This window comes from Sprattus sprattus, assembly GCF_963457725.1.
Source record: "Sprattus sprattus genome assembly, chromosome: 4".
Classification (NCBI taxonomy): Eukaryota; Metazoa; Chordata; class Actinopteri; order Clupeiformes; family Clupeidae; genus Sprattus; species Sprattus sprattus.
In genome coordinates, this window is record NC_137923.1 from 12,813,558 (window position 1) to 12,836,726 (window position 23,169).

Below are 23,169 nucleotides of genomic sequence, written 5' to 3' on the forward strand. Positions count from 1 at the left end.
AGCATATGACGTCTTTCCCTGTAACATAGCACAGCGGAGCCTATACACACACCTCAGCTTATAGGCAAAGTGTGTCTCTCGTACCTTTAGTTCCTAGGTGAGGAGAGAAGGACCAGGAGCGAGGGAGGGACAGAGGGTGGAGGAGAGATAGTGGCCGGCCATTATATGACCGCCTCCACCGGGGCCGTTTCGGGTGGCACCACCACTCCAATTAGCAGAGAAAGCCGACTCCTTGCGCGCCCCCCACTACCCTGCCGCACCGCACCACACACTCCCCGCTTCCTCCGGTTTCACTGCCACATGTTAACATGGTTAACCGCTCCTACAGAGACCTGCGCTACTCAATACACTCCTGTCCCTTCTTTCTTATCCCATCTCTCCTTTTCTTTCTCTCCTTTTTCCACAACCACAAGCCCCAGGGCTGTTGCATTGCTGAAGCTGCTGTTGCCACGGTAGCGGCTTGAGTGGCAGCCAGAGATGGGGCTGGGGTGTGTGCGGGGCACAGACGGTCTGTGATGCGCGCCCCTCTAATGGCCTCCCTGCTGGCCTCTCTCAGGAGAGCTGTTATCGCCCCTCCCCTTCTCCTCCCCTCTCCTCTCCTCTCCTCTCCTCTGATGTTGTGCTCGGTCTCCATCTGACTAAAGCTCTCTCACTGTGGATGGGAGCAGAGGCCCAACTAGTGTAGTTGCCTCTTTGAGACGTGTTGCCTGCTATCTCACCGTACTTGGAAGCTTGTCTTGGTGGCCTGGCATAGTGTGGCATACATCCAAGGTCTTTTTGCAGGCAGGGTACATGTGGGTTTCGGGCTGTGTATCGGTGTAGGTGTGTGTTTGTGTGTGTCTGTGTCTGTGTCTTGTCTGTGTGTGCACGCGTTTGTTTGGAGAGAAAAACTGTGTTTCTGGGTGTATTATCTGAGTGGTGATGATAGGTGTGTGTGTGTGATGATGCTTTGTGGACTCGCATTACTCACGCTGTTCACATCAGTGCTTTCATCCAACCCTCTCCTCTCACTGCTGTGGAACTGCCCCGCTTGCAATGGTCACGCTCATTCTGTCTCGTTCACATTTTTTGCATTTTATTTGCCACATTTCTGTTTTTGTATTTGTAACTGTGTGGTACAGAAAAGTGATAACTCTTCACTCCCCCCCCCCCCCCCCCCTCTTCCTCTCTCTGTCTGTCTCTGGCAGCCCTTCATGTCTCCGCGGTACCCAGGTGGACCCCGGCCCGGCCTCCGTATGCCAAATCAGGTACTGCGTAATTCCTAACTCATCACCTACCTGCATCGACACATGCTGTCACCAGAGCATGTTTAACCCACACACAAGACCAGCAAACACACTCTGTGTTTGAGGGATATAGATGCAACCATGTGTACATCCCTTAGGATTAAGGAGTTTGCCAGACACAGATATCGAGTGTCATCGTCAGTCAATATGAATATGTGTCTCACATGTGTCTCTTCGGCTGCATGTTTATGAGTGCGTGTCTCACATGTGTCTCTCTCTCTCACTTCCTGCTCTAGCCTCCAGTGGGAGTCCCCGGGTCCCAGCCACTACTGCCAAACAGTCTGGACCCCACCAGACCACAAGGTACGGCACTGGAACAGGGCCCGTGTTCACAAAGCATTTTCACTTACCACTAAGAGTACTACTCTGCCACGTCACGCTACAATTTCTTCACTAGACGTTTTCTCCTAAATCCTTTTTTACAAAGTCACTCCTAAGCTAAGAGAGAGATTCCGTTGCTCTGCCTGACGTCAAGTCTCTCTCTCTCTATAACCCTTAGACTGTGCAAAGGCTATAACAATCTCTCTCTTTCAGGACACCCCAACATGGGCGGCCCAATGCGCATGAACCCCCCCAGAGGGATGGGTGGTATGGGCCCACAGGTAGGCAACACTACGCCCCCCAAACACACACACACACACACACACACACACACACACACACACCAAACACACACACACGCAAAGACCGACGCAACGCACACTCAGAGTAGTGCACTTTGGCTCTTCCTGTGTTATCCAACTGACATCCATTAGCTGACCATCATCAACTTCTGTTGAAAGAGTGACACATTCTAGTTTTAATTTCCTTTATTAATATTATTTCATTAACAGAGCCCAATCTCTCTAACCTCCCAAACATTTTAATATCTCTATTGATATTCTGCCCAAACCTGTCCTTAATATTCCACAATGTTCTCACCAGTGTGGCACAATGTCTACTTTAAAATAGGATGAATATGGTATCTCCTTTCAAATCGGTGAACAGGTGATCAGAGTGCCCTTTAAAGTGAATGTGACCCTGCCTTTGTAGAGAGCTCTGTGTAGAGAATCTCCTGCACAGGTTACCTCCGGTGCAGGCGGCTGCTGTGGCTGCTGCGTCTGCCCCACCTGTCCCCACGGTAGAAGAGGCAGTCTGGACCATGGGCAAGCCAGCAGCTGCTCAGGCATCTGTTAGACTAATGGAGGAGTGTGGAACAAAGCGGGGCTGCTTGGAGCTTACGGCCCACGCCGTCACACACTAAATACAGCGTAGGCAGCCATATGCACAAGGCGCACGCTCACACTCACTTTTTCTCTCATTCTGGGTCACTCTGACTTGCTCAGAAACACACACACACACACACACACACACACACACACACACACACACACACACACACACACACACACACACACACAAAACATCCTGTCCCCAGCTTTGACAGAAGGGAAGAGGGCACAGTGGGGAGTGTTGCTGTAGGCCCCTGAGTGGCCTCTGTGAGACTTTGACCTCTCCTATGAACTGGTGTGACCATGTGTGCTTCTCCCTGCAGAACTACGGCGGGATGAGACCTCCACCCAACTCTCTCGGAGGGCCAGGCATGCCAGGCATGAACATGTAAGAGCACACACACACACACACACACACACACACAAAATTCCAATAAAACGCATTCAGTAAAACTATACATGCACAGACAGTGTTGCTCACACACATGCTCTTTTTCACATTATTCTTTGTGTCACACACACTCAGTTCATTTCTAACTAAATGTTATAGTTATATCTGTGTTTGAGCAATCAGCCATCAATACAAATCTGTCAGACCTATTCGCCATCAGTCAAATGAACATGCACACACACGCGCACGCACCCCCTTGACTCTCTGCTCTCCCTTTTCCTGTCAGGGGCCCTGGAGGCCGAGGTCCTTGGCCCAACCCGAACGCTAACTCGGTGAGTCCTCCACACACACACACACACACACACACACACACACACACACGCACACACGCCCATGAATCAAGAGTCGGCTGTCTCGCCTGTAACCTTTTATCAGGGAAATAACACTCTTGAGTGTAACTGTTCTCACTCCTCCGCTCTCCCCCGCAGCCGAGAGTCTTAAGCTAATATTGTCAGCGCAGCGCAACGTGTAATATTCATAAAAGTGATTTATTTACCCTGACATGAGGCTTTCTTTTTCTCCCCCTCCCAACAGATAGCGTATTCTTCCTCCTCTCCAGGCAACTACGTGGTGAGTAGCACAGACCAGATTGTGGAGTTGGGCCAACACTCTTGGCTGCTTGCTCCACCACCGGTCCCCTAGCTCCAGTACAAGTACATAAGGCAGAACTAAACACACATTAAAGTTTGCTAATGTATTGAATTTCCTTTTTCTTTTTTTTTTTTGGTCCCCTCCACTTTTTTTCTTTCCCCCTCCCCATCTCCCGTGTAGTTCCCATTTTCTTCCTCCCTGCACCCCAGGGGCATTGCCTGTAAAATACCCTGGAATTAGTCAAACTGTCTTAACAGTTCCCCTGTGCCTGCAGTGTCTTTGTTCTTTGTTCTGTGCCTGCAGTGTCTTAGTTCTTCTGCAGGGTTTAAAATGGTAGCTAGAGGCACAGGCAGTGGGATTAGTAGCACAAGGCAGGAATTTATAGATGTTTTTGTGTGTGTGTGTGTGTTTCGTGTGCAGGGTCCTCCAGGAGGAGGGGGTCCACCAGGAACTCCCATCATGCCCAGCCCAGGAGGTATGTGTTTGGTTTGGTCTTTTCCCTTCAACTCTCTGTAAAAGTCACTCGTGTAAAACAAGGCTTTTAATATCCCTAACGGTCCACAGAACCCCTTAATCACCTTGTTAACGTAGCATGTGGTCCTGACTAGGACTGACAGGGCTCCAGAACTTTCCCTTGTCCTGCCATGTTATAATTGCATGTTTCACACCTGATTTGAAACTTCCTGTAGTAAACGCTTGCCTGATTTCTGTTTCTTCCAGACTCCACAAACTCAAGTGAAAACATCTACACGATGATGAACCCCATCGGTCCTGGTGGCAACAGACCTAATGTAAGTGGACTCTGTGTGATGGCACTGCACTGTTTTCTGGATCTGATCGGCCTTTCCCAACAGCTTTGCCGGGATACCACTATGAAAGTGTTGGGGGAGCGTCAGGCGCCCTTACCGCTTACGGTACCATGCTCGTGTCTGGCCTGAGACCACTTCTTGGTCATATCTCTATTCAGTTATATTGAATTTGATTGATTTCAATTTCTGTAACCGTGAACTAGCTAAACAAATAAAAGATGACCTGATCACCAATAGGTGATTTCCAATTATCCTTACATTTTTAAGCATGGTATTTAATTGAATCCATTCTGCTCTCCACCATTGAAATGTTCCCCATGCCACTAGCTGTAACACAAGCTAGTGGCATGTGGCCAGATCTGGTGCATTAATCGCACAGAGATCTGGCCACACGCAATGGTTGGGTGCGGAGTCAGTGACCGCTCCTGGTGACCTCACCAGCTGGAGTGCTTGATTACAGAGCGTGGCCGTCCGTGCTTTAAGCCCTTAAGTGTTTGTGTGAATTTTTCATGCCCAAAGCTAAGCTGGCAGTGTCGTGACCCTTGTCTGGTCTTTGTCGAGATGAAATGCCGACAGGTGTCACGTTGGGGCGAACGCTTATGTATAATCACACGGTGACTGCCCGTTAAGTGTCCTTACGTCTCTCTCCCTCTCTCCCCCTGCGTCTCTCACTTTGTCTTGCCCATATTAAACTTCAATAAGCATTGTTAGAAGAAATATACACAGTAATACTGCCAAAGTAAATTGAAGTCATGTGACCAAACAAGATCGTATTACCCAACTACTTTGGGTTGACTACTAATGCTTATTAGGGTGGAAACGATACATGAAATCTATTAAATTTAAGTCTCTCTCTCTCTCGCCCCTCCCCTCAGTTCCCTATGGGTCCTGGCCCTGATGGCCCAATGGGAGGGATGGGATCCATGGAGCCCCACCATATGAACGGATCGCTAGGTGAGCACCCCTCTCACACACAAACACAAAGGCTTTAACGGGAGTTCTGTGGGTCCCTGGGTCGATCTAACCACCTCTTCTCTCCTCTGTTCTAGGCTCTGGAGACATGGATGGGCTGCCAAAGGTACACACAAACCTCTTAGTGTACATGTGGTGCAAAATATGCCTTTTGACATCTTGCTGTTTCAGAATTATAGCAGTAAATTCCATTACCCTGCACCAGTAATGATGCAAAACGACTTACAGCACTGAATTGCACCAAACAGTGAAGTGTATAAATGAGTCTCATTTTGTAGATACAACTGGGATAAAATTATCTCCCCTAAATCTTCTTTATTACCTCTACCCCCAGAACTCTCCCAACAACATGGCAGGCATGAACAACCCTCCGGGCACCCCGCGTGACGACGGGGAGATGGGTGGCAACTTCCTCAACCCCTTCCAAAGTGAAAGTGTGAGTAGAGCCTGCCCAAAGCCCCGCCCTCTAGCCTGCACCCTTCTGAAACCCTCCATTCACATAGCTCCTTCCAGCAGCCACGCTACCGCATTAGCCAGTCAGCTGCGATCAGCCCATCACACGGCCAATCAGCATGGATCTCACAGCTTCTCACAGACAAAAAGTAGCCAACCAGCTTTCAGTAGTTCAATTCATTTCAATTAAATTGTATTTATATAGCGCCATAACAATAAAATTGTCTCTAGGCAGTTTACAGAGCCCAGAGCCTGAACCCCCTTTGTGCAAGAAAAAAACTCCCTTAGGGCAAGAAAAAAACTCCCTGTTAGTCAGGGAGAAACCTTAAGCAGAACCACGGCACATTAGGGGGGACCCATCTGCTTAAGGTCGGTCGGGTGGAGGTAGGAAGGGGGGGGGAGGGAAACAACAGGTGTTGTACACAGCCAGCATTTGGTAGATGTACGTAATATATATACAGACATCCGGTGGTAAATAAGGGCCCAGTCTACAATTACCTGAGGTATTTGTCCCTCCCCATCACTCTTGCCACCCCTCCCGGCAAGTTAAGCCATATTTGCTTGTGACCCTTCTAAACGTATGTACTGTAAATTGGGGCCAAAGTGCTTTAAATGTAGACATGCAGCAGCCAACCCTGGTAGACTGCCAGGCTGCAGTAGCATTAACTGCCTTTTCACTGCGTTTGTGAAAAGCAAGACACCATCAGGAAAGCAACTTGCACTAAATCCTGCTTTCTGCTGTAGTTTGGGATAGCATGGATACTGGCCTAGGCTGCAGTCGGATAGTCATTTTTACTTAAGAAGGTTTCTAGCGGAGTGAAATTACCCTGAAGTATCTAAGTGGCAGCTATGATGAGAGCTGGTCAAATTCTCTAAATACTAAGGAAAGGTGATTCAAAGCTTTCTCTCTTATCTCCTTTAGCATAGGGTACACTAGAGATAATGACGTCCCCCCATTCCTTTTGGCAGAAACATTTAAAGAACCATGTCAATAACATCCACCGTCGCATAGTTACGTTGGATAAATTGTAAGTGTAGTCGGATTCTCTTTGCACCGTGTTTTTCTTTTCCTTAGTCTTTAAGGATAAGTGGCTCGGGAAAGGACAGAACGTATATTTTGGCCTGTCCGACAGCAGTCCCCCAGTGTAATGTTTTCACACTGTTGCTTGCTGGCTCTCATCTCTCTCCCTCCCCCCACCCCCCCATTCCCCTTTTTCTCTCTTTTCAGTATTCACCCAACATGACGATGAGTGTGTGATTTTTCTTCTTTTGTTATTTCATTTATCTTTTTTTTTTCTCTCTTTTTTTTGTTATGGTTTTCTTTATTTTTTTTGTACCCATTTGCCGAAACGGCTCTGCCTTCCTCCGATCCTGCCCCCTCTGTGACCCACCCCTCCAACCTCGCGTCTACGAACGAAAAACTCAATCTCAACCCCCCCCTCCTGCCCAACCTCTCTCTCTCCCTAAACACCCCCTTTCACTACCACCACACACCACCTCCCCCCTGCCCGCTCTGTGGAACTGTGGCTGTGGCTCAGTCCCCTGGGATGCCCCTGGAGCACGGGCCTCTGGGGATGCCCACGCTGCCCGCCACATATGCCATGGCTGGAGGCGGCGGTGGCAGTGGCAGCAGGAGCTCGGGTGTCGGGACAGGCGGCATGAGGAAGCAACGACAGAGCCACAGGAAGAGTCTCCACACTGACCACTCACCCTGCCTCCCAGCATTCCTCACGGGCCCAGGACTATAAGGCCGGGGGATGAGGACGGAGAGACAGACAGACAGACAGACACAGAGAGAGAGAGAGAGAGAAGAGGGGAAGGGAGATGGAGGTGGGACACCAGCCAGGAGTCTTTAGCACAGCATGACCAACCAACGCCAGGCTACCCAGCTTTCATTGTGTTTCGTTTTGTTTCTTTGTTTGTTTGATTGAGTTGGCATTTCTTCACTCTGTAACATTTTTTTGTAGTTTAAATTTTGATGTTTGTTTTGTATTTTAATTTTTCTTGACCCTCTGGATGCAGTAGTTTAACACAGAAGGGGGAGGAAGATGTCTGAACTTAACCCCTTCCCCCCCCCTCTATTTTATTGTGTACATTTTTTAAAGAGGTTGTGTTTCGCAATGACTTTTTTTCATTATATTGTGTATGTATTGTATTATTAATATTATTTTATTTTGTATTAATATTGTTATAATGACTATTAATTAGATTTTTTTGTTTTTTTTGTTGTTGTTACCCTTGGATGGGCACATCGTTACCAAGCAACCATGACAATGACCAGACACAAGCACACACTCATATTGCACAACTGCAGTTGTCACAACGACAGACATTTAGCATTGTTTCTCTCTGTCAGATATTTTGTCAGAATTGGCTGTGCTATCCTCCATTCATTTTAAGCATACCCGTTTTAAGCATACCCGTTTATTGACTGAGTCCCTAAGCGCCATCCTCACCATACGTGAGTGTCTTTTGGAGGGGGAGAGCATCCCTTTATTGACCAGCTGGCTGCTGTGCGTCTCTGCTCATGAAGCAAAGCCAGAGATGTTCCCCTTTAAACAGCATAGACACCTCTAGGAACCACATGACCATGACCTTACCTCTCCCTGGTGTGCAGAACACTTCTGCCCTTAAGCCCCTGATCTTAAAACACACATGTGCACACACACACACACACACACACACACACACACACACACACACACACACACGTACACTGCAACACCGCAACACCCACTTCTGATTTAAACTAGGATGAATTTCCCCAAATCCTAAAGCAAGTGTAGGACTTATTTTTAAATGGTAGTAGTTATCTTTTTTGTTACCCCAGTCATGGACTTTAAATTTAGAGGAAGGCAAATGTGGTTCAGTTTCCCCAACCATTCAGAGCTTGATGTACAATTCCTGTTGTTGTACTCTTTTGATCATAAAGTTATTGTCTTTGTGTGCGCATGTGTTCTGCAGCCTGTTTACCCATCAGGAAGTAGAGTACATATGTAAATATCTCACTTCTGATATACCTCTGAAAGATTCGCACCAGTATCAAGATCTCGTAGGCCCAGTCTTCAGTATGGTTTTGGTCACCTGGGATGACGTGGAGGAACTGACCAGTCTATGGTCGCAGGTCAAGTGATCATGTAGTTGGATGACTGATCACACCTTTCTGCTGGACTTTGAGTAATGACCTTAACCATCAACAGGTTCTTGTTTTGTTTTTATTAATCTGTCTGGGTCATTTTTTCGTTAGGTAGACAAGGTACTGTTTGCTCCCATTTTTGAGTGCCTAAAAATAAATTATTAAAAAAAAAAAAAAAATAGCTGACCACATCCATGTGAGGCTAAATTATCCAAAACCTCTGAAAAGAACTTTGTTTTGCTGAGAAATCAACACTGTCAAAAAAAAAAAGAAAGAAAATATAGAAAAAAAAATACCACATCACTGCCTCTCCTGCTTGTAAATACTAAGGGTAATGCCAGCATATGTGTTGGGCTTGCCAAATACCTGTCTCTTTGAATCCTTGGGATGGAGCCCGCCGTCATCCAGAGTTATGCGAGCTTTCCCCGGGACCTAGAGATGGGGTGGTTCTCTCTCTCTCTCCTCTCTATCTATCGCTCTCTCTCTCTCTCTCAGGCTGGCTGTGTCCCTCTACTTCTGTTTTTAATACTGACAGACTCTCTGTGTGGATGGTACTGTGATGAGTGACACATGGCTAGTCCGTAGCAGACAGTGAGCGAGCATGCAAATGACTTGACTCAAGCGGCGCTTGTGGAAGTGGAACAGGAACCTTGAGCTCAAGCAGAGGAACCATGTTGTCCACACCTGGAACCCCAGCCTTGGTCCTGAACACCGCCATCCCCTCATGATCCCTCAACATCTCGCGTTACCCTCCCAGTCTGATCAGCACCTTTCTCTAAAAATGCAAAACGATTGGTCAGTTCTGGAGTCTCACCTTTGGCATTGACACGACTGGCCTGTACTCCTGTACTGTTTTGGCATTCTGCTAATACTTCAGTTTTTTTTTCCCCTTCTTGTTTTGGTGTTTGTTGCTGTGTATTTAAGTAAAGTGTGTGTGTTTGTAATTTTAATGTGGAGGGGATGAACAACCTGTTGATGGTGGCTAAGCCCTTGTTGCACCACATGTGAAAGGCTCTCATCGCAAGCTTTTCATCTCCAGAGAGCTGGGGTACAAGTCCCATCGATTTCATGCAGCCTTGCATGTCCAGCAGACAATGAGGTGGGCACTTGGTGCTGTTTGGCACCTCTCGTACACAGTTGCACACACACACACACACACACACACACATATATTTTATAAACATATATATATATATATATATATATACTAACACACACACACATATTTTATAAACATTATATATATATATATATATATATATATACACACACACACACACAGAGGATTCTATTCTGAACCTTAAACTTCATCTCAACCCAAATCCAATTACACACACACACACACACACATACAAACACACTTTTTTTGTCATTTTGTTTCCTTTATTTGTTTTTGTAAATACTTGTAAAATGCATTTTGATATCATTGACATGTTTTGATATTTCAGTCACTACCAGTGGATTCAAATCTTGCTAAAAGGTGTGCAAAGAAGTGACCATATTTCCATTTAAAGAGACGGTGTACTCACATCCCCCTTTTCCAGACGGATGAGTCAATTTTCTTTGGGTTTTGGTAGAGTATTATTGGGGGGGGGTCAATAAGAGGTCTGTAGGCTCAGGGCAAGCGGGAATCTGTAATTCAGTGTACCTGAATGTCTAAAGTTTAAATCCAATTAGGATTAAACAGGTAGAACTGGCCAGTTTACACTAAGAATCTGAACCAGTCTCAAACCAGATTCAGATAGGTATGTGAAGCAGGTTCGAGGAGCATGTCACTGAAAGTGTTCGGTGCACCCTGTGTTGCCGTGTCTGTGGTACTGGAGTCTTTCTTCTGCCTGGCCACTATAGGAAGGCAGGAAACCGGAAGTGATGTTCATGGGCAAACAGGACATCGTCTCTTTAAACTAGTAAGGGACCACACATTGCAGACAACACACTTTACTATGAAGGATTTTTATCTATTTAAAATAAAAAAATGTCAAAAAAAGAAGAAAAAATCTCATTCTAAATAAAAAAAATGTAAAAGTAGTTATAAAAAAGAGGGACTGTTTCTCCTCCTCAATGTTATCTTGAGCTACTGTTGTATAGATTTCAGTCTCTGCCCGTCCCCCCAGTCCTACATGTAATACAGTCACTATGTTGGCCATCTCTGTATTTCTCTTGTGAAGCTGTATAATACTGTAACATGAGGAAGAGCTCAAGGAGGTGGTGTTGGGGGAACAGTTTGGTGGAGGACGCAGACACGAGATGGCGATTTCTCCTGCACTGTTCATCGTTCTTTCTGACAATAAGCAGTATTGAGAGTATGAAGCAGTCTCACAGCAGTTTGCTTTGTATTTCATGTTAGGGTAGTTTGGATCCTTGTCTTAGGGACTTGAGTGTCTTGTGTAGTAAATAAAATTTAAAAAAATCAGTCCTTTGTATGTTCCTTTATATTGTAAAGTTTCTTTAGACTGAAAAAAATGCTTATTAAGAAGAAAAAAAAGATGGAAAAACTGCATCAATAATAAATGTAATTGTTTTTTTGTTTTTTTTTCATGGAGTCGTCGGTTATTTTTGCTTGTGTCCCTTCATTGTAGATACAAATTATGGACTAATAAAAAAAACATAACTCCTTTTACAAAGATATTCTGTTCTCTCATGTTCTTATGAGACTTGTGAAGTTCTTCGTTCTTAATCGTTATTACAAATTTCATCGGTTTGATTTAATTGGAGCATTAACTGTAGTGTGCACCCCGCCGGAGAGCTCCTCTGTGGTGCAGGTCTCTGGTTTCATCCAGCCCCTCTTACCCTGGGGAGCTGAGTACGAGCACAACACCAACATCAGTCACACTGGCAGGAACTTGCAGTTCACTTGTCTCTCCAACTCTGTCGGTGGGATCTGTGCCCTTGTGAGGAGGGGGACTAAGATGCATGCGAGTAGTGAATCACGGTGGCGGTTATCTCCCCTCTCCCGGAAAGTGCATATTAATTAATGTAGTGAAACGGTGACCCTTGGGCCACTATTAATTGCAACTGAGCAGCACAGGAGCACGTCATGCTAATGGTGTTGACTGATTCACCAAGGTTGGGATGACTTGTCTCCTGAAGAGATGCACATTCATGAGACGGGATAGGCTAGTTGATGGGTGTTAACAATCTTCATGAGAGATTTATGCCTCTTTAATGATAATCTCAAAATGCATAGGGCCTACCCGTATTGAGCTTGATGGAAGACACTTGAAGTGTAGACAGGATTGAATAATGATGTCAGTAAGTGATTAAACAAGTATGTCCAGAAAGTCTTAATTATTTTGTATTATGTGCAATAATGTTTCATTGAGCTTGACTTGTCATTTAAATGTGGAGACACAAGGCATATGTACCTGGATTATGAATGAGAGCAGTAAAGGTCAACGTAGGTCAAAGATGCACAAAACAGATTTTCCCTCTCAACAAAAGGTTATTCGTCTGATGCGCATATGTATATTTTTTAATCGTAAATGTTTTTATTTTTATATAAATATAAATGCAATAAATATGCACTTGCAGTTGGAAATTAATGAAAATGAAGACAATGGGAAAGGGAGGCGAGGAAAAGAATAATAGGAGGTTTGTGGGTAATCCCCCGATCCACAGGGTGACGCTGTAGCATGGTTAAAAGCATTTTGACATACTAGCCAGTCAAAGGTCATTGCATAACGTCATTCCCCTCGTGTTGGCCAGTTGTTTTGCTGCACACATACCTGACGGTAAGTGATCATATTTTCGTGATGCTTGTAGTAACTATACCACCGTTTAGCTGGTTGTACCCCGACTGTATATGACAAGTAAGCAAATAATAGACTATAAATGGCCACATATTTCCTCCTACGTTAGCTGCCTGGCTGGGTAGCATTAGCAAGCTGGCTAACTTGTTTTAAAACCCATTTGTAGTTCTGGTTTGACACCGTTCTGTAGATTTTGGAAAAAGAATATGTACTTTTGAGTGTGAATGCCTATATTTCCACTGTAAAATGTGACAAGGTGGTTTGAATACAAAATTACGTGGAGATGTCACCACATCAGCAGTACACAACTTCGCTAACGTTACCTATCTGTATGTAGCTCATTAGTTATTAGGTAACTCAGGTTAGGGAACGTTTTCTTATCGTGACATTGCTCGAACCTGAGCATCCAGGTTTACAGATCGAATATTTGATAGTTTGACTGGATTGTTGAATAGGGTTAGACCGATTCTACGACTCGCAGATTGCGGGCGCGCATATGTAAACGGATTAAGGTGTATGAAGCTCTTATGTTGTAGTACTCCACATAATTGGACACTGCGCATATGGTCACATTTAGTCAAACCCACGAATTTGCGTGAAAAACAATGCATTTGTGAAACGACCCATGTTAGGAAAGTTCAAATATCCACAAATAAATGCAGGGATGTTCAGAAATGTAAGCGCTTTGTAAATGCACGTCTGTCATTTTTTTTAACATTGTTTACATATGTGCGTCGCGTGACATTTATAGTTGAATGAGGAAATACAATTGTGAACCACGTGACATGTATATGTGAATTTTGACTAATTTAAGTCAAAATTCTATGCTTATTCTCATGCTTCATTACCATACAAATAAAATCACTATAATATGTCAAGTCTTTCCCCACACGTTCTACTCCCAGCAGGCAAAGGAACCATGTCTTACACCTGTATTAGCTGTCGGGTGGCTTTCACCGATGGTGAAGTGCAGCGGGCACACTACAAGACCGACTGGCACCGTTACAATCTGAAGCGCAAAGTGGCCGACATGCCTCCTGTCACGGCCGAGAACTTCGAGGAGCGTGTGCTGGCACAGCGGACAGCGGCCGAGCAGCAACAGCACCAGCTCAATCACGGCAGTGGGCAGGTGTGCGCCACCTGCAACAAGCACTTCAGCAGCGCGAACGCCTACGCCAACCACCTGCAGTCCAACAAACATCAACAGGCCGAGAAACGGGTCGTGGCTGCCGCCCAGGCGAGCGTTCAGAGGATGAACGAGAAGAACCTGGAGAAGGGAGCGGAGCTGGATAAGGACGCCCAGAACGAAGCGCTACAGCAAGCGCTGAAGGAGCAACAGAGACCTACACCTTCTAAAGCAACGCCAGCGGAGAAGGACCGAACGCGTCCAGACAAACCCCCACGGCTACAGTGGTTAGAGCAGCAAGCAAAGAAGATGGAGAAAGAGGATGGAGAGGAGGAGCAAGGTATGGACAGAGGGGTGTGGGTTCTGTTCATCCCACAAAAGGGCTTTTCCAGAACTGCGTAAGGTTATTAGGTACTGACAACACCAAGGTAGCACACATGCTGCTTATATGTAAACCGTATCAGAGAACTGTTGGTTGATTTGGATAAAAGCCTGTAGAGAATTGTAGTAAGCACTGCCAGTTCCGCTAAGGCACTTCTAATGTCATGTAGGAAGGGATTGAGAATAGCCTAATTCCAAAACACTGACGTCCAAAGTATGTGTACTTGTATGCTGGGATGGTTATGTTGACTTACTGAATCACCCTTCCTTCCTTCAGAGGAGTGGGAGGACGTTGATGAAGATGATGATGACGACGATGATGATGATGAGATGGACGCTGATGATGACGAGGACGCAGAAGAGGAGATGGAGGAAGGTTCATCAGAGAAGCCTGAGCCCACGCCCGGGGCCATTCCAGTCACAGAATGTCTGTTCTGCAGGCACCACTCGCGCTCTCTCAGCAGAAACGTGGCTCACATGACCAAAGTGCACAGCTTCTTCCTGCCTGACGTGGATTACCTAGTGGACCTGAGGGGACTCCTCTCTTACCTGGGTAGGAGGCTTTGTCATTGGTGCCTTCTGTCAGATTCCAACCCTCATTTAGCAGACTCTTGTATCATAACAACATATATATGCAAATCCCACATGTAGCCTACAGAAAGAACACTAAATAGATCGATTTTATTAATTTTTTTATCTGTAGAATATAGAAAGCTTGATATTGACTTTGATTCTGATTCATTATATTGATTGATTCATGGCTGCAGTGACTGGCGTGATGACATGATGGTGTGTTTGTTGTCACAGGGGAGAAAGTGGGAGTGGGAAACGTGTGCCTGTGGTGTAATGAAAAGGGGCGATCGTTCTACTCCACGGAAGCGGTGCAGGGCCATATGGTGGACAAGAGCCACTGTAAACTCTTCACAGATGGAGATTCCGCCCTGGAGTTTGCAGACTTCTATGATTTCAGGTACTGAGCTGCGTTGAGTGTGTGTTGAGGTCGAAGATGTAGAGCTCAGGTGGTGTTGAGCTGAAAATCTGTGAATGAGTACATCACCAAGAATGTTGAGCGCTGCTTACTGTTGACCAAAAATGACCAAACTACACTAATAAGTCACCACTCTTAATTGATTGTGAGATGCTTAGATGGAGATTAATGAGGGAATGAATAAACATTAATGTAAAACATTATTTGTTTTTAATATATGCCTGCCACTGCTATAACCTTACCTAAAGATTTTTTTTTTTAATTATCATTTAATTAATTGTCTCAGTTTAGCATTCCCATTCAGTTGTGTGTTGCTATATATCAGACCTGGGAAAGGTTATCTGACCCATAAATAAGAGCTTTCCTCTTCTAAAGCTGATATTGTTGTCTGGTCTGCCCTGACTGTTGTTGTTCTCTGTGGTACTCCAGGAGCAGCTACCCCGACGCTAAAGACGGAGAGGACGCGGGGATGAGGGACGGGGAGCTACCTAACGAGAAGAACATGTTTGAGTTTGATGATGACACTCTGGAGCTCACGCTCCCCTCAGGTACGCACTCGCCCCTCTCCAGAGCTAGTTCCGAGTGCGTTTCCAGAAAGTGCTGTTGAACAACTACCAGCGTTAACAGAGCTAGCAAGAGACTAGCAAGTAACATAGAGACTATCATTGGGAACGTTACCTCTCATAGTCACAGCCGTGGTTGCTCAACAAGGCTTTTGGGAGACGCAGCTCTGGACAGTGAGAGAAATAAAGCACATACAGGTATTCATATCTGTGTACATACATATTCATGACTTAATTGGGAGAGTTTCTTAAGATGTGTTTATAAAAATCTCTTTTTTCTGTTAATGTAGGCACACATTTTGCCATCTGGCACGCATGGTCCTAAACGTTTCTACCGCCATTCTTTGTTGCTTTGTCGTGTCTTTTTGGGCATATGTATTTTTTAAGTATGTCTGCACATACGCAGTCATTTTCCTTTTATAATAAGACTTGTAATGTAATAATACTGTACACAAAGGCTCTATCAGAGGCGGTAGTGTGATTCAGAATGTCCAAAACTGGGCAGAGGTATTTGAGCATGCAGGTGATCATGGATTTTTAAACCATATTTGGGAGCTGGATAGCAAAGATTTTAAGCAGCATACCCGTTAACAAACATGCATTAAGTTCTGTGTACATGACCAGTAGATCTGGGTCATGTTATGTGATTTGTTATGTGACTCAAATGTGTGCTTTTGGTATCAGGTGCCATTGTTGGCCATCGTTCCCTGATGCGCTATTACAAGCAGAAGTTTGGCAACCAGAAGGCTGTGGTTCTGGCGCATAACACAAGGGCTGTGGGCCGGGTTCTTAAGCAGTATAAGCTCCTCGGCTGGGGAGGAAATGCAGGTAAGGGATTTGTGTGTACACACACACACACACACATACGCTGAAAAGCACACACACACTCTCGATGGCGTGAAAGGGATAGGATTCCAGAGATCTTATGTGTTACTTTGTGTCATTGCAAGTCATGCCATGTGTGGCAATGGAATCTCTAATAATGTTGCCTTAGGTAGTTATTGCATTTTGCACAGCTATGGTCTTTGTGTATTTCATTCTCTAATCAGCTTTTCTTCTTTGTGTCTTTGCGTCTTGTGTCTCAGGTAAAATGCAGCAGAAGGACATGCAGTATGTGCAGAGGATGAAGTCCAAGTGGCTTCTAAAGACGGGCATGAATAACAACATGGTCACAATGCACCACTTCAGATCACAAGTCATGTTTTGAATAACCCACTTGAGCCCGGCGTCACATCTCTACTGGTCTCTGTGCAGGAGGTGCTGTAGGAGAATCCTCGCTCTACATCCTCTAGTGCTTACCAACATAGCCCTGTTGCTGTTCAGTAGTTGAGTCTCTACATCCTCTAGTGCTTACCAACATAGCCCTGTTGCAGTCCAATAGTTGGGTCTTGTTCGTCATTATGAGTCCAGGTAACCTGCTAGGTGGCCTGCTGATGTTTAATCCCTAATATAACCAATTGAAGACTTATGAGTAATGACTACTCTGACTAGCTGTCATTTCTTCTGGTATTCTGCTGCTGAACCTTTCCATAGTCATTCTTAGGCCTGTATTGATAACAGTGTGAAATAACAACCAATAAAGAGGGTCTTGTGTTATACATGGACCACAGACATTTGTAATTATTTGAGGAATAACAGATTTTTATTTCTATTATGTAAGATGCATCTGTACCAACCTAACAAATAAAGTTCAGAATAATCAGTTTCTGATCTAATATTTGAGTCCTTTTAACTCTGATAAAAAAAGTTGTACTTAGTGCGTAACTCATTTCGACTAGAATTTATTGATTTTTTTGCAGACTCCTCTTTCAAATAACCAGGGCATGAGATGGTAGCCTATTAGGAAGGCTACACGTCATTGAGTTTTTCGTTCTCAATAATATCAATAATACATCACCACATACAGAAAGTTGCATTTCACACCCATGGCCACATAGCTGGTACAAAGAAACTTTATACTGCTTGATTACTGAATACAAATATTCTATAGAATTGTATTAAAATATGAATAGGCAAAACTAAGTTTAAAAAAACCCAACTAAGAAACACATTTGTTGTTTTCTCAACCACACAAGTTTATCAGGCGGCAGTTATTGTAGGCCAATTCTATGCATTTTATTGTCTACCTTTTGACTGTGTTTCAGGCAGGGAGAATCAAAGACATATTATACAGACGTGGACAAAATTCTCCAGGCCAGTTTCATTGTTTTTTTTTTAATTATTATTATTCTTTTGAACCACAATTTAAAAGCAATGTTTGATTTTGATTACTTAATTTTCAATCCATTTTAATTATTATTTTTTTTACTTTTGTCAGTTTCAAGTTATTTCTTTGACCATTGTTGGTTTTTCTTTCTTTAACGGAAGGGTAACAACAATTTTGTCCACGTATGTACATGTAAATATGTCTATGGCAGCAACGGGCTGAAGCACTCAAAGGGGAGTCTATACATGTCTATGGGTAGAATGACGCATGTAGAAGTTCAAACATCTTTTCTCTTGTTAACACATTTTGAGATTTGTCATTTCCCAGAACTTCTTTGAAGATACAAATGACTTTCAGCCGAAAACCACTAGTTTGCTCTATGTATTTTTTTTCTTCTTCCATTTTTCGTCTTTGTATAATTTTTTAATTATAAATAAGTTTCGACTTTTATTTTGAAACAATACGACTGGCGGCCATACTGACATTCATGTTTTTGTCGCTGGCTACACGCTACTCAACCTTGTGTGTTACTAAGGTTTGAAGTGAACTTATCATTTATACGAAGAAGGCTCGAGTCTGGAAGCTATGGAATTGTCAATCGTTTGTTCTTTTTAGTACTTTAGTGCATCTTACTTTAGCCATGTTCAGATTAGCTATGAACCACTGATGAGGTCAATCCCAGTTTAGCCTAAACACATTGTATACTTAGCTTAAAAAAATTGCTTTTTTGGCCATCATGGAGACGTCCCTGGTAGAAAAGGAATCTCATGATCCGACAACAACTACGCCTGAGCCTTTGTCGGCTTTCATGTTAGCTAAGATAGAGCGCAACAGACAACGGGCGCTGATGTTGAGACAAGCACGACTGGCTAGCCGACCATCTTCAGCATCGGGAGAAGGTAAACATAACGTCTAAACAGCAATTACAGAAAATGTCTGCGACGACTCTGTTAATGGGTCTCCTTATATGAATAGATAACGTGACATCTTTCAGGTGGTACATGTGCGAAGGTCGCGAAAACAGTCGATTCGGGGGCAGGCTTTTTCATTGAAGAAGATGATGAAGAAGACGGACACATTGCTAAGAAAGTGACCCAGCAGCCAGGTAGGCTTCGGGCTGGTTTGTAATTTCAGTTTTTATTTCTTCACAGTTCCCTAGCATTTACCCATGTTTTCAAAACTCCGCTTACCCCAAAGTAGTCGGACAGACTTAGGACACTGTCTGTGCTGAACTGTTCCCATCTATTAAACCGTTTCTTTTTTTTAATCACATTAACCCATATGCATTAAAAAAGAAAAGAAAAGAAACGCAGCCTCTGCAGCACTGTGACCAAATTTGTCATTAGCCTAACTTGCACGCATACTTCATACAACATTGACATTAAGATTTATTTGTCTTATGTTTGTTTATGGGGAACATTAAGGTGGGAATTTTTCTAAAACTCGGTGACTCGGAATTATCTTTTGTCATATACAGGTCTTTTGTCAATTCAATGTTATTTCATATGGTTTGCAGCTCCTGTGATCGAGTCTGACTATTTGATGTGTGAGGAGTGTTCCAAACCCTTCATGGATTCTTATCTGAGCAATAGCTTTGATCTGGCAGTATGTGACAAGTGCAGGTAAACCAAACTCTTTTAATTCTATTCAACCAGACTCATTCACATTTGTGTTTGGTTGTCATTGACTGCATTAGTTATGTCTCTTGTAGTCTCATCATGCTGTACAGTATTGTGTTAATCTGCAGAACACCATTCTCAAGCTCCTTAGCCATGAGAACTTTGATTCTCAGTTCTACCTCTGATGATGTGCCACTAGGGGGTGATAGAGAGCAATTACATCGCTATGAACAATCTTTTGACTTTCTAGGACTAGTTTGTCATAAGTTGTTGTGTTACAGACTAATGCCTGCATAAGAACAACAGATGAACCTCCCATTGCCTCTGTTTCATGAATTTTCTTTTTGCAGTAAATAAAATTAAATAAATAATGGATAGATTAAAATGCTGTTGATTTCGATGGTGGCGGTGTTTATGTTTAGTTGTTTTACTAGTGTTAAGTCTTACTCAGTACAGACACCTGTGCATTGACCCAAGACTGCATTCTGTGAAACTCCTGGGACCGACCCGGGTATACACGGACCTCACCTATACTTCAACCTCATAGCACCCCAGCCTAGGTGCTCAGTATCTCGCCCGTGACAGAGGATCCATCTACCGTTGACTGAGACATTCTCTAGGGGAGTTAGGTTTCAGGTGCAATTTCCAGTTTACGATCAATAGACAAACTGCTAGCAGAGCCACATTTTGTTCCTCTGCAAACCTGTGCTCTTGGTCTTCTCACACAGGAAGATCTGGCCTTTCTGAACACTGGATTGAAAGGGAAACAAACCCCTCAGGAAGAGAGGAATTATTAGGAGCGTTTCAAGAGAAAGCAATTAGGAGTGAGGGGAAACATTTCTTTGTTATTTTGTGATATAAATACTATTGATATAATTCTATTCAACCAGACTCATTCACATTTGTGTTTGTCGAAATCCATTCAAATACTTTTGAATACAAGAAAACATTTAAGAAAGACGGTATGCAAGGAAGCACCTGCATCTGTATGCAAACAGTAGTGTGTTTTTGTGGTTAGGACCAACGGTTTACCTACAGCTGTATAACAAGTGGAAGATCACCAATAGATGTGCCGTTCACTTTATCTACTCTGTGATATGATCTACTGGTCGTGCAAGTGTGATTTACAAGTAGGTGCATAGCTGGTCATCCCAAAAACAACAAGTAGTAGGCCTCTGTGTAAAATGTTTTGGTAAAAAAAATTCAACAGAATGTTTGAGAAAATGCAGACAGTTGCACATGACCTCGGGATTACCCCTGGTGCCAATTCAAACCTTGCTGTGTGTCGGTGTCTGTATGTGCAAGTTGATGATTCCTTCATGTAAACAGGGGAACCTTACAATTTCACAATAACAGCAGGTTTAGACAAAATAAAAGCAAGAAATAAAGACAGGAAGAAAACAAGATAAAGAAAAAATAGAACATTAAATAACTAAGAATGATATTCAAGGGAGGAAAGAGTGAAGAAAATATACATTAGAGCAGAAGCAAATCTTGCTGTTATGTTTGTTGTTTTCTTGTTCCTTGTGTTTGTAGGGACAATGACGTGAAGCACAAGCTCATCTCTCGAACAGAGGCGAAGCAGAACTATCTGCTTAAGGACTGTGACCTGGATATGAGGGAACCACCACTACGCTTTATTCTCAGGAAGAACCCCCACAACACTACATGGGGGGACATGAAGCTCTACCTCAAGCTGCAGGTGCCCTTCTCCCACCCATACTGATGAGCTGACCTAGATAAATCTATTATACACACAGTGGTGTTAGGATGAATAAGGAAGTTGGTTAGGTGTGCTGGTTCCCACATATCAGAGTGGTGTTATAATGTAAATATACTGGTGCTGCAAGGCCAAAGTGCTGATGGTACCAAACCTAAATGGCTGATTTCCTTTGTTGAGCTCACACTAGTGAAATTGATATATTCAACATACTGTCAAGTATATACAAACTCATGCATTGATGAATAAAATCAATGATAGCAATGAAATTAAAATGTCATAAATATTTGTATTGTATAAGAAATGGTAATTGTACAGTTATGTGAAACATGACAACCAGAGTGGTCCCTTGGGATCTGGTCAGTGCTAAACTGGAGTGGCTGTGTTTGTAGGTGGAGGGGCGCGGTATGGAGGTCTGGGGGAGTGAGGAGGCGCTGGAGGAGGCTAAGGAGACACGTGAAGAGAACCGTGAGGTCCAGAAACAAAAACGCTTCAACAAGAAGGTCAAAGGTAAAAACAGAAACTACCTGTAGTGCGTCCTTGATGGTGGCTCTCTGATTACGTCATTGGTTGCATTAGTAGTTGCATTAAGCTGGGTCAGCATTGAAAATAGTCTGCCAAAAAAAAACTTTATGTGCGTTTGTTAGGTTATCAGTATTATTTATGTATACAGTCAGCTGTTGGTCTTAGTACTGATCAGATGCATCCATACACAATCCACTTGTACAAATGAACGATTCCTCTTTGACAGAGCTGAGGAAGGCTGTGAGGAGCAGCATGTTCCGGAAGGACACCAGCGTGCACCAGCATGAGTACGGCCCTGAAGAGCTGGTGGATGAGGAGGAAGACCTCTACAGGAAGACCTGCACCACCTGTGGCCATCAGCTCACCTTCGAGAAGATGTAGCACCTCCACCTGCCATCACCAGATTACATAAAGATGACCTGAGATAACCCCTCTACCTGGGACCAGCACTTCATCTACAAGAGGATCTAATTTACACCTACCTGCTGCCAGGACTTCAGCTGTGGGAGGATAACACTGTTCTCAGGGAGCATAATCTAATGTCCAGGTGATGCCTTCAGAACCAAATATGGTGTGTGGGGAAGAAACAACCATAAAAATTCCGTTGGTCATTTTCTCATTCTGACATTCTGAGGATTGCTGTGGCAGAATCCTGTGCTTTTTCATTATTACAGACTAGAAACTTGACCTATCCATGTATCAGCACTTCTTTTCTGAGGTCCTTTGCTGTCGCCTTTGTTTGCCTTAGGTGGAATTTCTGTAATGCGACCACATTTGGCAAAAGACTAAAAACTAAAATCCCTAACAGACTGTCAAGGGGAGCTGGATCTATTAAAGGACTTTTAACGGTTAAGACACCTTAAAAAGTGGGAAATACCAGAATATTCCAAAATGAATGTTGATACTCCGGACACATCCATATTTTCTACTCTCTAATCTTCATTTCATATCCAGCAACCCAGACCACAGTTTGGTTGTCATTGACTGCATTAGTTATGTCTCTTGTAGTCTCATCATGCTGTACAGTATTGTGTTAATCTGCAGAACACCATTCTCAAGCTCCTTAGCCATGAGAACTTTGATTCTCAGTTCTACCTCTGATGATGTGCCACTAGGGGGTGATAGAGAGCAATTACATCGCTATGAACAATCTTTTGACTTTCTAGGACTAGTTTGTCATAAGTTGTTGTGTTACAGACTAATGCCTGCATAAGAACAACAGATGAACCTCCCATTGCCTCTGTTTCATGAATTTTCTTTTTGCAGTAAATAAAATTAAATAAATAATGGATAGATTAAAATGCTGTTGATTTCGATGGTGGCGGTGTTTATGTTTAGTTGTTTTACTAGTGTTAAGTCTTACTCAGTACAGACACCTGTGCA

The 23,169-nt window shown here is 43.8% G+C and overlaps 3 protein-coding genes across 22 annotated transcripts in view; all 3 read left to right on the forward strand.

Annotated features, from left to right (window-relative positions):
• LOC308363897 (single-stranded DNA-binding protein 2) overlaps nt 1-7,112 on the forward strand; it is a 52,728-nt gene extending 45,616 nt beyond the window's left edge. For 2 of the 18 annotated variants that reach the window (XM_080836788.1, XM_080836799.1), the window contains 12 exons: nt 1,188-1,247; nt 1,523-1,589; nt 1,821-1,888; nt 2,821-2,885; nt 3,175-3,220; nt 3,483-3,518; nt 3,960-4,014; nt 4,260-4,330; nt 5,224-5,302; nt 5,398-5,426; nt 5,655-5,756; nt 7,002-7,112. In XM_080836788.1, coding sequence (XP_080692914.1) covers nt 1,188-1,247; nt 1,523-1,589; nt 1,821-1,888; nt 2,821-2,885; nt 3,175-3,220; nt 3,483-3,518; nt 3,960-4,014; nt 4,260-4,330; nt 5,224-5,302; nt 5,398-5,426; nt 5,655-5,756; nt 7,002-7,031 — 708 coding nt within the window. In that variant the 3' untranslated portion in view covers nt 7,032-7,112. Of the gene's footprint in view, nt 1-1,187; nt 1,255-1,522; nt 1,590-1,820; nt 1,889-2,775; nt 2,886-3,174; nt 3,221-3,482; nt 3,519-3,959; nt 4,015-4,259; nt 4,331-5,223; nt 5,303-5,397; nt 5,427-5,654; nt 5,757-7,001 lie in introns of all 18 variants that reach the window. The other 16 variants (XM_080836800.1, XM_080836789.1, XM_080836803.1 and 13 more) reach the window with 14 other exon arrangements.
• A 5,465-nt stretch (nt 7,113-12,577) lies between these two features.
• Nucleotides 12,578-17,421, forward strand: znf622 (zinc finger protein 622). 3 transcript variants are annotated; one of them, XM_080836929.1, is made up of 7 exons: nt 12,578-12,640; nt 13,567-14,124; nt 14,443-14,718; nt 14,973-15,135; nt 15,583-15,701; nt 16,401-16,544; nt 16,802-17,421. In XM_080836929.1, exons 2-7 carry the CDS (start codon nt 13,578-13,580, stop codon nt 16,921-16,923), a joined length of 1,371 nt encoding a protein of 456 aa, XP_080693055.1. In that variant the 5' UTR covers nt 12,578-12,640; nt 13,567-13,577; the 3' UTR covers nt 16,924-17,421. The 3 variants fall into 3 exon arrangements, with proteins under 3 accessions (XP_080693055.1, XP_080693054.1, XP_080693053.1); XM_080836928.1 differs by having other exon boundaries at nt 12,607-12,640; nt 13,564-14,124; XM_080836927.1 differs by lacking the exon at nt 12,578-12,640 and adding an exon at nt 12,653-12,718 and having other exon boundaries at nt 13,564-14,124.
• Nucleotides 17,422-18,507: 1,086 nt separating this feature from the next.
• xpa (xeroderma pigmentosum, complementation group A) lies at nt 18,508-23,169 on the forward strand. The gene is made up of 6 exons (XM_080837349.1): nt 18,508-18,821; nt 18,917-19,027; nt 19,439-19,544; nt 21,078-21,243; nt 21,654-21,771; nt 22,013-23,169. The coding sequence occupies exons 1-6, from the start codon at nt 18,659-18,661 to the stop codon at nt 22,165-22,167; spliced, it is 819 nt and encodes a 272-aa protein (XP_080693475.1). The 5' UTR covers nt 18,508-18,658; the 3' UTR covers nt 22,168-23,169.

Excerpts from the sequence above, each read along its gene's own strand:
- znf622 (XM_080836927.1), top strand. Across the intron at positions 14,719-14,972 it reads GGGACTCCTCTCTTACCTGG|GGGAGAAAGTGGGAGTGGGA; the intron begins GTAGGAGGCTTT and ends TTGTTGTCACAG. Across the intron at positions 15,136-15,582 it reads GCAGACTTCTATGATTTCAG|GAGCAGCTACCCCGACGCTA; the intron begins GTACTGAGCTGC and ends GTGGTACTCCAG.
- xpa (XM_080837349.1), top strand. The coding sequence starts at position 18,659 with ATGGAGACGTCCCTGGTAGAAAAGGAATCTCATGATCCGACAACAACT. Across the intron at positions 18,822-18,916 it reads ATCTTCAGCATCGGGAGAAG|GTGGTACATGTGCGAAGGTC; the intron begins GTAAACATAACG and ends GACATCTTTCAG. Across the intron at positions 21,244-21,653 it reads AGCTCTACCTCAAGCTGCAG|GTGGAGGGGCGCGGTATGGA; the intron begins GTGCCCTTCTCC and ends CTGTGTTTGTAG.